At 48.7% G+C, this 13610-nt stretch overlaps 1 protein-coding gene across 3 annotated transcripts in view; it reads right to left on the reverse strand.

Moving 5' to 3' along the window:
• Window positions 1-13610, reverse strand: part of OSBPL10 (oxysterol binding protein like 10) — a 307935-nt gene that overhangs the window by 36621 nt on the left and 257704 nt on the right. For 2 of the 3 annotated variants that reach the window (XM_078072739.1, XM_078072733.1), the window contains one exon: window positions 2955-3104. The exons of the other annotated variant lie outside the window; for it this stretch is intronic. In XM_078072739.1, the coding sequence (XP_077928865.1) occupies window positions 2955-3104 (150 nt within the window). The remainder of the gene's footprint in view (window positions 1-2954; window positions 3105-13610) is intronic. 3 annotated transcript variants of the gene reach the window in all.

The following is a 13610-nucleotide window of genomic DNA, read 5'->3' on the forward strand; positions in this document are numbered from 1 at the left end:
CTCAGGTAAATAAATGAGTTAAAAAAAAAAAAAAAAAGAATTTCAAGAGAGCAACAGTAGAACATTCTATCAAGCATGGGAGCCTCTGAACACGGGGGGCTGTGTGACTCCACTAGTCACACGCCCATGAAACTGGCCCTGTCTGGTGACCACAGTTAATCAACTCAGGCAAAATGTTGCATTGGACGCCCAGCCATGCTGGTGACTTGTGGATGCGTCAATACCGGCCACCTCCTCAAAGATGGGGCGGTAGACTTGTTTCATGGAGAGTGACCAGAGCTCCATTCTTCAGTCAAAGAATACCGAGGGTGCCTGCTCATCAGATGTTGTAACCGGGCTAAGTTCATACACTGCCAATCTGGCACAAGCTTAACACCATGATATGGGCAAACGCCAAGAAGAGAAAAGGAGACAGTAAGCAAAGAGACTTTCATCAACCTTTCTATGATGCAACAGAAGGTTTACCTCTTCCTCTCACAAGAATTTCAGCTCATTAACTCTTCCCTTGGTTTTCGAATAATAGCTTCTTCCCAGTAAATAAGTTAATGAACTACAGACTAGAAAAGCTTTCCTTTCAAAGAGCCAACTGAGTATTGGATAAACGTAACAGTTGCTCTTTTAAAAATAGACCGTGGCTCCCAAAAGGCAAAGCAATTATATCCTAACAAAATAATAACAGGAGATGCACGGTTCCTAGGATTTATTTTAAAACAAGAGAGCCATAATGTGAGGTCTCCAAGACATTCAACCTGCGTAATAGAGCCCTCTCGGTATTTTATTGTGTTCCTCCACACCTGACCTGGACAATTTCAGTGCCTCTGACATTCTCTCTCCTATGTCATTCATGATTCTACATCAATGTTTCACAAATATTTTTTAATACGATCCGCAACGAGAATATGTTTTACATTGTGACCCAGTACACATGCATCAACAGAACTGAAATAAAAATTTTATCAGCAGTACACACTGAGATTTTCCATTGGGTTTTACTTCATTTTTTAGAAATGATCATCTGACCCACACATTGGTTTTACAACCTACTAAATGGGTCATGACCCACAGTTTGGAAATGTGGTTTTAGATCATACTAGCATATATTATTACCCACATTCCTTCCACCGGATCTTAACTCAAGCTCTATCTGAAGTGTCCACGAATCCACAAGAATAAAAAATAAGTGGCTTTTAAAAAGGCAAGCATTTAGGGGCGCCTGGGTGGCTCAGTCGGTTAAACATCCGACTCTTGATTTTAGCTCAGGTCATGATCTCAGGGTCGTGGGATTGAGCCCTACATTGGGCTCCACACTCAGTGGGAAGTGTACTTGAGACTCTTTCCCTCTACCTCTGCCTCTCCCCTCCCCTGCTCTCTCTCTCTCTCTCTCTCTCTCTCGCTCGCTCTCTAAAATAAATAAATAAATCTTTAAAATAAACATATAAATAAAAAGGCAAGCGCTTAAATGATTCCTCTAGCAAAAAGGACAGGACCATTCTAGAGCTAGAAGGCTGAAATGAAGGGAATTAGGCAAGATAACACAAAGCGGGTCTTCAGGGTGTGGTGAACAGATCCAAGCAGAGGGCAGAGAGTGGTGAAGGCAGGAAACCTTCTGAGGTCAGGCCTCCCCAGCATGGGGCCACCATTTTCTTTAAAGTGCCACAGTCTCCCAGAATATCAGACACGCTCACATTCAAACACAGAAAACATTCCGCGGAAAAGGCTTTTCTGTCTTCTTTGAGGCTCCCAACTCCTCAGTCCCCCGTAAGAGGTCAGTCACCATCTTGTCATCTTCCTCTTCAAAGAATCTCTCACACCCGCCCCTCCCCGCCAGGTTCTCTGGCCTCTGGCACAGTCTGAGGTGAACCTGTGGTCTCCAGACCTGTCACGGCAGCCATACAACCCAACCACCCTCAAGGCGGCTTCCACAGGGGGTGCCTTCAGTGGCGTGGACCATCTCAAGCATGTCCACATTTTTCTGGCTGGCCTTTAGGTTCTAGAACCTCCATTCCCCAGCACACCCTCCCCACGGGGTCTCTCCCGAGTAGTCGTCCCTTACCACACCACACAGTCTCATCACACAGGAAGCGTTTGGTAAGGTTAAGAGTGATGTCGCGCCTATTACGAGTCCAGCACGGGACTGGGGCCCTGCTTGCTCCCTTTAATCTCACCACACCCTTCCAGGGAGGCATCAGGATTCAGTATCTGGCTGGAAATGTAACCAGGTGGGCACCGTCCCCCAATGCCACCATACAACCCTTCAGCTACATACAAAATTGCTTTCTCTGCTTGCCTCCAGAATGAAGCCGCCGCTCAGGGTGAGGGAGGATCTCTACGGGCCCAACAACTCACCTTCAGTAGTCAGGACACCGGGTTCTCTGGATGCTGCCCCCCAGGAAGAGTCAGCTGCACTTCCACCAAATAGCAGGGCTGTTTCCTTGCAGGTGGGTAATGGGATCTGAGTTCCCAACAAGGCTGCCCTTTGGGGACTAGCTGTTAAAGCTAATACCAACTGGCAGCAAGTTGTGGCCAGGCACGCAGTGGCATCACTCCCGGGGCCGCCATTTTCCTTCCTCCCGTTTTTCTCTCTGGGAGAGAAATGCCAATATGCCTCATCTGTCTCTACATCTTCAGTCTTCTCTAGAACACAGCAGGAAACAAAGAAATCTTATCTTGAATTTTCCCTATCATCTCCTGTGCTGCTTCTGATGCTAGACTAGCAGCTTCTCTAGAGGGTCAAATGTGACGCTTATGCTGAGAGGGGCATTTACGTAAAAACATCCTTTCAAATTATCCCTTGGAATATCCATGCTCGAGTGCCATTCTGGCCTTTTTCCCACTCTCCTTCCCCAGTCTCAGCACGGTGAAGAGAATGTGAGGAGAGGAGGCTTGGGGGGGGTGGTGAGGGGAGACAGAACCCAAGCCATTGGCTGCACACCCAGTGGGACATGCCAACCTACCTTGGTCAAATCCATTCCTAGTTTGAGCTGTGAAATGAGATGGAGAATTATACTCCGTTGATCCTCCATGACGCCCAATTCTGTCTCTTCCTTATCTTCAGTGTCACTTTTTTCATCTTCGGACAAAACCAGTTCAGGGCCTGAGTTTGGCTAAAATTAGATCATTGATAAAAATCACCAGCTGGTCCAGCAGAAGTTAGAAGCACAGCGTAGGGACCCATACACTTAGCAATGATGGAAGGGGCCCAATCCTGCCCCACAAAGAGTTTCTCTGGAAGCCAGGCCTATTAGCCACAGGGTGAAAGAGGACTCTTTCGGGGTGTAGGCCCTTTTTGGGATGCTTTAGCTATTGTGCATGCCCATTCATTTTCCTCATCATCCCCTATTAGTGAACTTTCTGGCCTAAGGACTTCCCCCAACAAAAAAAAAAGTTTCCCGCTCTTCAAAAAACTATATGGGTATGAGCTCCCTTACCTGGACTATTCCCATACAATATCTTCCTTTTAATTTACACAACCCGGAACACTTTATATCTAATGTAAACTTTTCTGTTAATAAGCAAAAGTCAGATAACCCCAGGACAGACTGAAATTACCTTGGTTATGAGAAGATTTACTCTGAGACTCTTTCTACTCACATCAATTAATATCACTACAGCAAGCGTAAAAAAAGTCTCAGAGCTGGCATTAATTTAGGAAGGGAGACAAAAATAAAAATTTAAGGAAAAACACAGAAATTTTATAATGCTGAAACTCATGCTAGCCAACAGACCCTGCTTTCCTCAATGCAAGTTTATTAATTCAATTGCTTGATTCTGATTTTTCCAATTACATCGTTAACAAGCAAGTTAATGAGCAGAATGTACAAGAGGGATTATGGAGCACAGCATTTTCCAAGACCCCAGTATCAAGAACTCTGGCTATCATGTAACGTCGTCCTTGGGATTCTACTGAAAGAAGTAACCCTATTCCCCACTCCACATTTACCTGTGTTCTTATGGTATTTATTTACAGGTAAGCCCAAGCACTCTGCAAAAACATTACACAATGGTTTCTAATTACCAATGACAGGTCAGACCAATGAACTTGATACACAGCAATGCAGGAGCTCGAGGTATTAATACGAAAAGGATACAGACTTGCCCATATGTCTATGCAAAAACTAATGATTTATAAACCCCATTAGGCAGAATCATCTCATTTTATCTAAAGGTACTTACAACTTCCAACACCCCAAGGTTATTTTAGCGATTAAGGTGGTTGTGACTGACCAGCCTAATATACACGTGCTGGCCATTCCTTACCAACACTCTGCAGAGAAAATAAGATGCTCTTCTTCCCTGGGGTGGGCATTTAAAAATTTCCACCGAGATAGACATTCACCACAGACATACTTCTCAAATTATTCTCAATCACCTCTGAATAACCCCAATTCTGGAGAGATAGTTGGGAAGACCTCAGTGAAGCCCACAGGAGTAGGCTCCCCCCCAGCCAAGAGTTGCGTGTTCCCCCATTGTGTGCCTCATTTCCAGCCTCATCGTAATGTGTGTTGTTTGACATCATTAGAAAATTGTGTTGCCAGGATACACTGAAATAACTGAGGACCTGAACCCCATCCTGCTCCTTGGGAGACTCACCAGATGAATCTGGATTGGGGGAGTGGACTACCCTGATTCTGTGCTGGGACGCTGGAGAAGGAGGGGCTGTGAAGGCCACCCTGCCTCTCCTCCAGCTTCACCTCTTCGACACCCACCTGCCGTGTATCAGTGCTGCTACCAAGGCCACTGAGCCGGAATGGCTGAAAAGCTAGGAATAGCAGGGTCATCTTCCCACCAACCTGTCCCTCCTGACTCTTCCTTCTCCCTCCTCTGGATTTCAGTGTTGAAGAGTATGGTGGTCTCATTTCACTGGGAGTTTATAGTTCCAACCAGACACCACCAAAGTAAGAAAGCTCAGACCCAGTCCCTTCCAATGGCAAAGGTGCTGCTCTTACCACTTCTTTTGTAGTGACCTGGTGGGTAGGACTCTGTGTTAGTAGACTTCCCCTCAACGCAGGGGTGGGCAGCTGGGGGAGGAGAGGACAATGCCCTGGGCATCTTGCTTTGGGAGGAAAAAGGACAATCAAAAACAAATCAAGCTATCAGCATTCACCCACACTGGGGGAAGAGGGGATGGTGGCGTGCAAAGTCCTTGGCCGTCTCCACAGGAAAGGGAGCCACCATCTTGAGTGCAATTATTCCTGCTTGAAATTAGTTGTTCTCACCGAGTACCGAAAGCAGACTAAACAAATCAATTGCTCAAGTGAGGCTGCCATAAGCTTTATGAAGCAGAACGACCCTTTCTTCTGAAAACATGAGTTCCCATTTGTCCACACAGCAGCACACAGGGAAATCTCCATCCTCCCCACTCAACTGTCACACCTGCTGGAACATGTTTACAGGACCCCCAGGACCACACTTCCTCCTGCTGTCTGCCTCACTTGGAAATTAAACCCAGCTTGTCCCGGACTTCGGGTAGCCAGGAAGTCTTTCTGCAAGATCCTGCCACGTGATACTAAGTACACACATCAGTGTGCACCCAAACCTCCCCAGGTCTTCCTCTTCGATCCAACATTACATTTCCTCTGTGTCTGGTGATGCCTCTCAGAGACGCTGGCTCGAGCAGAGAGAATTAAAGCTGGTGCACGGACCCCAGAAGCTGACTCACTCCAAGGTGACCGGAGGCCAGAGCTCGTGAGGGCCTGAAGTCCTGCCAGCGGAAGAAAGGCCGGGAGGAGCCCAACACACATCACTGGCTTGGGTCCCCAGCAAACTGGCTAAGCGTAATCAAGGATCGCAGTATTTCTCTCTCCCAGAGCTTCTGAGAATGTGCCCTTCTTCTTACAGTATGATTTGCAAAAACCCCTCCTACCCAAACTCAAGTGAATAATCAGGGTTAAAAAAGGGAGGGGGGCACCTGGGTGGCTCAGTCGGTTGGGCGTCTGACTTTGGCTCAGGTCATGATCTCGGGGTCCTGGGATCTAGCGAGTCCTGTGTCGTCAGGCTCCCTGCTCAGCAGGGAGTCTGCTTCTCCCTCTCCTGCTGCCCCTCCCCCTGCTCATGCTCTCTCTCTCTCTCAAATATATAAAATCTTAAAAAAAGAAAAAAACAAAGGTGGTTTCATTCATCACATTGTTAGTGAATGTCTTAGAGGACACCCCTAATTCCACCCACACTGGAACTCAGTCTTTTGCAGAAAGATGAGACCACCCTCCGTTGTGGGTCAAAAAGGAGGGCAAGAGGAGAGAAGACAGAAGGATTGAACTGGTCAACCCCGTGAGAAAGAGGTCAACTGACAACATAAAGACAGCTCCATCAGCATGCACAAAGCACCCACTATTAACTGACGCTGCAAGAAACTCAGAATTTGAAGAACAAGGCTTTGTTGGCCTTTTAAGGGCAGAAAAACTCATTCCCTGTTAGGGTCAAGAGTTTGTCGATTCTGCTGGTCTGCTGTGAAATCCAAAACATCAATAAGGTCACAGGATCTATATTCCATAATCAGGCCCATGTGCCCCTTCCAGATCCTCACCCTCCCACTCGCAGCGCTCTACTTCTCTCCTGGGGGCCCCTGCATGCCCGAAACCCTCCAACCCCTCTGGATTTCTGCTTGTAAAGCTGTGACCACTGCCTCGAGGTGCTCCAAGGTGGCAGAACAGTGTTTCTCGATCTCAGAAGAAAACGGAAAATGAGAAATGGTTTTATAAATGCTGAGAAAGTTCACACGACTTACTAAGCAAGAATCATCAAATTCCCCCATCCCCCAGAGATCTCTGCAAATGAGCCAGCCCAGCCATAAAAAAGCTATGCCAACTTGAAGATGGAATCAGAATATGTTTTAAAGAGAAGCAGGCCTTGGAAAAATGAGGTTTTTAATAAAAACAAAAATTATAAGTCAATATTTCTACCACATGAGCACCTCAGGGCATATGGTGCTACTAAAAATCAAGTGACTCATACCTATGAGCAAATAGGGGTAAGGACAAGTACATTTGATGGACAGGAAAAAGCTTCATGACAGGCTGGGGCTTAGGGACACTCCTCCGTGTGTCCACAACAAGGACTTGTGCCCCAGAGCACGGGTTCTGAATCTGGGCACTATGGACACCCCCCTAAAGGTACTACCACTACCCTTCATATTTGATACAAAAATTGTGTGTCTGGGCATTTTCTGGAGAGGAGGCCCATGCCTCCTTGGATTCTTGGAAGAAGATCTGTCCCTGGGCTGACCCTGGGCCTCTCAAGGACCAAAGGGTCTGAGACCACGTAAGAGAGATGGGCTCTCAGGATGGAATGTGTTCTAGTCAGACAGTCCCAGCATCTGCAGACGTGCTCCTGCCTTTAAGCACAGACCTCTACTTCTTCCCTGGTTCAGGGCAGCACATCTGTGAGGCACCGGCCGGGGGCCAAAGCCAGAAGCAAAATCATGACTCAGGTTAGACGGTGCAAGGGAAACACTGAACTTTGCTTCCACATCTTCTTTTTAACACAAATCTTAATTCTGCAATACAAATACAAATTCCAAACAAGACAGAAATTCCAATCCATTTTATTCAATACACACATGTAACTGAACTACAGTTTGGGTCAGTTCCAGGAAAAACCATGAAAGAGACATTCATCTTCCAGGCCCGTTCATTTCCCTGTCACAGGCCCCGCTCCACCCCTGCACCCACACCTACTCCCCCTCCCCCCCTTCCTGAGATAAGTGCATGCAACCCAGCCTTCTTTCTTCACCACCGTCTCTCCTCCTTTCTTCACTGGCCCTCAGAGACAGCTGAGGCCGACACAAGCAGTTTGATCTATTAATGTCCTCTTTATTTGTAAATGCCTAATAACTTTAGCGTCTTAACTCAAAGGGCTGAATCCTTAGATTTGAGGCATTATGAGAGAAGGCTAGGTGGCTACATGACCCGACCTTGAAAGAAGACTTTTTCCCCGTGAACAGGGAGTAAGGCCATGCTAGAGCCCTTAAATCACAGACATGCAGGTATGAGGGGTCTACTCTAGCGAAGATTAAGATGGGCACCTACTGCCATCTTTTGCCCAAATAAGTGTTCTAGAATAGGCATTCATTAAGTAGATAATCTCTTCAACAGAAAACTGAGTTCAAGCAATCTGCAGCTATCCGAAAAGTCTACTTGACCAAGGATAGAAAATAAAGGCAGCTAGAGACTGAACATCAAATTCTACTCCGTCAGCAAGCACACTGAGGCCCAGTGTTTTGAGAGCCTGGCATCTCTCCCCACACGCTGTACCTCGGCATGGAGGCACGGGACGAACTGAGTCACACCGAAGACCCGAGCATTGTCCAGATATCGTCTTTATGGGAGAAAGGGGAAAACCCAGCCATGTCAGAAAGAGTATCTGATATTCTGAGGGTCACAGAAAGCCGGAAGGTGGGGGCAAAGACCCAAAGCACCACCCTCAGATATCCACCCTCAAATGAGAGAAACGTCATGAGGGACAGCAGCAGAGCGAAGGAGCAACCAGGCAATGAGGTGTCCTCCTTCGGACCCTACCTCTCACTTCCACAACAATGCACAACATGCAACACTGGCCACCAGCACAAGTACGCCTCTGTTCACTGGGGGGGTAAAGAGTCAACAGACAGTGGTTTGCTGGAAAATGAGAAGTTCTAGAAAAAATAGGAATGGCAAGTTGAAACAAGGGATTAGAGGCTAGAGGGGCAGAGAGGTTGGGAGAGTAGGTAAATGGAAGAGAAAGGAGATAAATACAGTGAATACTGGAAGACAAGCCTGGGGGTCTGCATGTCTAAGAGGTACAAGTGCCCAGGGACCAACTACTGAAACTAATTTTTGTTCTAATGATAAAGGCATTACTGGTGTGGATGACCTTTATGGAATCCACAAAACCAAGTATTAAGTCCCTTTTATCTCTAGTCATTTTTCTCATCTCAATATTTATAACATATTCAACCAAATTATCATAATCGTTCCTTGATTCTCATTGCGTATGTTCACATTAGTAATATTTCACATACTCAGAAGTCCAATCTAACAGTACAAGGTGAGGAAAACCGGCACAGCCGTATTCGAAGACCCAAGCCAACTTCATACACAAGTCAATACCATCAGTATAGCGCAGGGCATACAAAGATGGCCAGCAGTCCAGCAAATTCACCTGGCATTTTTGTCCCTCATTCTACAATAAGACAATTATATCGCATGACTATCAAGTGCAAGGCACTATCACATGCTTAGAAAAACTATTTCCCCCAAGGGCACACACATACAGTTTTGTCATATGAATGTAAAGTGGCTGCTCCTAATGACCTACTGTCCTTCCCACACTCAGCACAGGTGGGATTTCTTCCCCGGCAGAGTCTCTTTTGTGCCTATCTCCAATTCCCAAAAAGCAGGCCATCTTTGCTGAGCGGAGGGTCTCTCAGTTGAATGGACGGACACTCTCCTCTGGTCAGAAGTCATGCCAAAGAGCTTGATGTCAGACATACGTCTTCAGATGATGTCTTGTACACCTGACGCCCCTTGGCCCTGATGCAGGGCGGCTGCTGAAGGCTAGGCTCCTCGCATGTACGATCTTCTATGTGGAGCCACATCCAAAGCCAGGTGACCAACTGTGCCTTAAAGGCCACCACTGTAATTAGGGGACCTTATCCTGCCATTCGGAGGTAGGTACGATGAGGCCACTGTGCGAGGAGGGGGAACCCGACAGACGAGTTGGCTCTGATCCTTAACAGGTTCAAGTACAAGCACGTCCACACAGCAGGCTGGTCCCAGCTGCCGTTTTGGAGATGCTGAGTTGGTTGCCACTGACATCACAATCCTTCTGCCGCCTCCCAGGGGACGCGCTGGCTTTCTGGCTCTAACCACACATACACACACATTTGCCACACTTGGCTCGCACAGACTGGAAGGACAGATGCTCTTCCTGAGCAAAGGGGCCGACCTGCAGAAAGGTTCATTTTCAATAAAACACAGCCTGGAAAGTAGAAGGAAGTCACTTCTGGGGAGGGGGAGAGGATGCGTGGGGGGGCCGGGGGGGGGGGGCATTCATCGTCAGCCAGCATGATCAGGCACGATTATGCCAAGAGGATGCAACAGGTGTTCCTTTAAAAAATACCGGCGAAAAGCGTTCATCGCAAACATCGGCCCTTTTCTCATTTCCATGTAGCTGCTCGGAAACTATTTTTAAATGAAAGTGAAAAAGAAAGGAATTGGGAAGGGTGCAAAGCGAACCTTTAAAAGTACAAAGAAACAAAAAACCAAACCACACACCACCACGTAAGGAAGCAGCCGCAGCTGTGAAGGGGGAGGCGATTATCTCGCAGCTGGGGCACCAGAAGCAAGCATGCCAGTGACCGTCCTGGCGACCACGTGCAGGCATCCCGAGGCCACACACCACGCCTCGGCTCCTCCAGCCCCAGCGGCCACCGGGAACAGCGGGAAGGGCACACGTGCGATGAGAACGCCCAAGAGCCAAGCGCTGTGTCGCGTGCTTTTATGACACAATCTCAGTCAGCAGAAGTTGGGCGCTTTGCAACCCAGTCCAGCACTGAGTTACCGGCCCAGCCAAGAGCTCGCCAAGCCTGGGGTGACAGCGAGGCCGCGCTGGGTTGTGGGGCGCCAGTCCACATGGCCCGAGCCACGCAAGCAGCACAGGCCCATTTCCAAGCCCACGGACACTTGTGAGCCCCGAGCCACGCGAGCAGCACAGGCCCATTTCCAAGCCCACGGACAGCTTGTGAGCACCAGGGTCAAAGGCTCGAGAAGGAAAAGGACGAGGGCAGGGAAGCCGAGAACATAATCGCCACAGCTCTGGGAGGCAGCGAAGCCGGAGAGATGGCCCCGATATAAATCCTGAGTCCACTACCTTCCACCTGTCAGGCTCCGTCTGCTCATCTCTGAAACGGTGACGGGACTACCCACACCTCAGGCGGCCGCTCACGGGCCTACAGAAGACAAAGCACAGAGAGCGCTGAGCCCAGAACTGGGTCCCCGGGTCAAGCCCAGTAAGCAGCCACTGCACTCGGGAGCCCGTGGCTGACCCACTGGGGCCTGGGGGCACCGGTGGGCGCGGTGATCTAGAAGCCTCTGCTACAGCACCCGCGTCCTCCGAGCCAGCCCTCCAGAAGCTGGGTGATGCTGCTCAAGCTCCTTTGCCAGGTCATCCCCCGCAACAAGGACCCAGAGGGCTCTGGGGCTGTAAAGGTCCGGGTCCCCCACAGAGCCCATGGCCCTGCCCATGAGGGAGCAGTACTTCTAGAACCTAGGGCTGCCCCCGGAAGGGATCCATAGAAATTCCAAAACAAATCTCAGCCACAGGCCACATGCAGATCGGAGAATCACAGGAGACAAATACCAAGCAGCAAGGGCAACAAAGCAGAGTGCGCGTGAGCAGTGGGCTGCCATCGCAGCTACCTGAGCTCTCTGGAAGACCCAGGAAAGGGAGGGACGAAACTCGTGCCAGGCCCATTCCAGCCTCCCTAGGTTCTGGTATGAGGAAACGCAATGGTTTAATACATAAAAGACCTCCTGCAGATGGGCTGAATGGGGAGCAGGCACCCGAGTTGCAAGAGTTACCATCACCCCGACTGCCTCAAACACCCCCATTAGTTATTGAAGATAGAAGGATGCTTAAGACCTGGTGTCTGCATTTGACAAGCTGGTAATCTGCTTGAGGAGTGCACAGATCTTTTTTTTCCCCCCCGGCCCTGGGGGGAACCCGTAAGCTCCACCTCCTCCTTGGAGACTTATTTCAACCACGCTTTGCAGCAGCAAGAGGTGGTACCTCCATCCTAACAAGGAATTCCTTAGCTCCCTGTAGGCGCCCCATCTGGCACTCATCAACTGGATTTATGCAACTGCACATCTGCTTTCCCATTGGAACTGGAATGCCAGATCTCTCTCAGTAGAGAACACTGATTATTCGGGCTGGCTACTTAGCGCTCCGGGTTGATCTGGACCTGGAAGCCACCTCTGGGATCCGGGAGAAAGAATGCTGTGATCAGTTAGTACCACTGGCCAGGAATCAAGGAGTGGACAGTAGTGGCCTTGTGGTGGCCTTACCCTAGTGTTTTGAAACTGCTTCGTGACAGTCTCCCATTAGAACTCCTGTCTAATTCAGGTTTTCAGTTGTAGAATCTCAAGACAAAGGCTGGTTTTTATAACACATGCTCAATAAAAAAATGTGTTAAGGAATAAGTGAATAAAACTAAAGAAACAATGGGGACAACTTGAGCATGCAAGGACAAAATCCAGATTTAAAATGAAAATGACAGGGGTGCCTGGGGCACTCAGTTGGTTAAACGTCTGCCTTCAGCTCGGGTCATGGTCCTGGGGTGGAGCCTCGTGTCGGGCTCCTTGCTCAGCGGGGAGTCTGTTTCTTCCTCTCCCTCTGCTGCTCCCCCACTCATGCTCTCCCTCTCTCCCTCCCTCTCTCTCTCTTAAAAAAAAAAAAAAAAAAAAAAACAAACTTTAAAATGGAAAAGACAGCCAGTCGTAAAAGATCACATATGACATGGTTCCACTTATAGGAGACGTCCAGAACAGGCAGACGGATGAAGACAGAAAGCAGGTTAGCAGTTGGGCAGGGGCTGGGAGGATGGGCAGAATAAGGGGTGATAGCTAAAGGCTACAGGGCTTCTTTTGGGGGTGGTGAAAAAAAATTTTTTTTAAAGATTTTATTTATTTGACAGAGAGAGAGAGAGGCGGGGAGAGGGAGAAGCAGGCTTCCCACAGGAGCAGGGAGCCCGATGCGGGGCTCGATCCCGGGACCCTGGGATCATGACCTGAGCCAAAGGCAGACGCTTAACTCACTGAGCCACCCATGCCCACGGGTGATGAAAATGTTCTAAAATTGACTGTGGTGATAGTGGGACTTACCTGCAAAAACATTAAAACCCATGAAATGGTACATTTTAAATGAGTGAATGGCATGGCACGTGAATTATATCTCATAAAGCTGTTATTTAAAAAATGAGAATAAAAATATAAATAAAAGGACACAAAATGGAAAGCCAAACAACAAGGGCAGGAGGAAGGTCGTGGCCTGGGTGAGCAGAGGGGCAGACTCTGAGCTGAGTGTCACCAAAGGGCAGTGCTTAGGGCAGCCAGAGGAAGGAGGGGACACTCCAAGAGAAGGAGCGGCATGACATCCGGACAGTTTGGCTGAGCGGGACAGCACATGGTTTAAACTTATGGCTCAGACTCATTCCCTTGGGGAGCCCACCTGACGCCATGGCTTTCCACCATTTATTCACCAATGACCTCTAAATTTCTACCTCAAGCTCAGCCTTCTCCCGAAACTCTAGCTTCGGGCATCACCCGCCTGCTCACCATCTCCCCACCTCCCCCACAGCCATCTGCGGGTAGGCAGAATAACAGTCTCCCCTGGAGGTCCGTGTCCTAAGGGGCCTGTGAATGTTACCTTCTGTGACAAAATAGGCCTTCTAGAGGTGGTTAAGGGCCTCGAAACAGGAACAGAGTCCTGGATTATCCAGTATAATCACAGGAATCCCGGAAATTAGAAACCCTTCCCTGGCTGTGGTCAGGAGGTGAGCATGGTCAGCGAGATGTGACAACTGCTGGCTTTGAAGACAGAGGAAGGGGCCACAAGCCAAAGAAAGCAGGCAGCCT

Source organism: Halichoerus grypus, chromosome 1 (genome assembly GCF_964656455.1).
Source record: "Halichoerus grypus chromosome 1, mHalGry1.hap1.1, whole genome shotgun sequence".
Lineage (NCBI taxonomy): Eukaryota > Metazoa > Chordata > Mammalia > Carnivora > Phocidae > Halichoerus > Halichoerus grypus.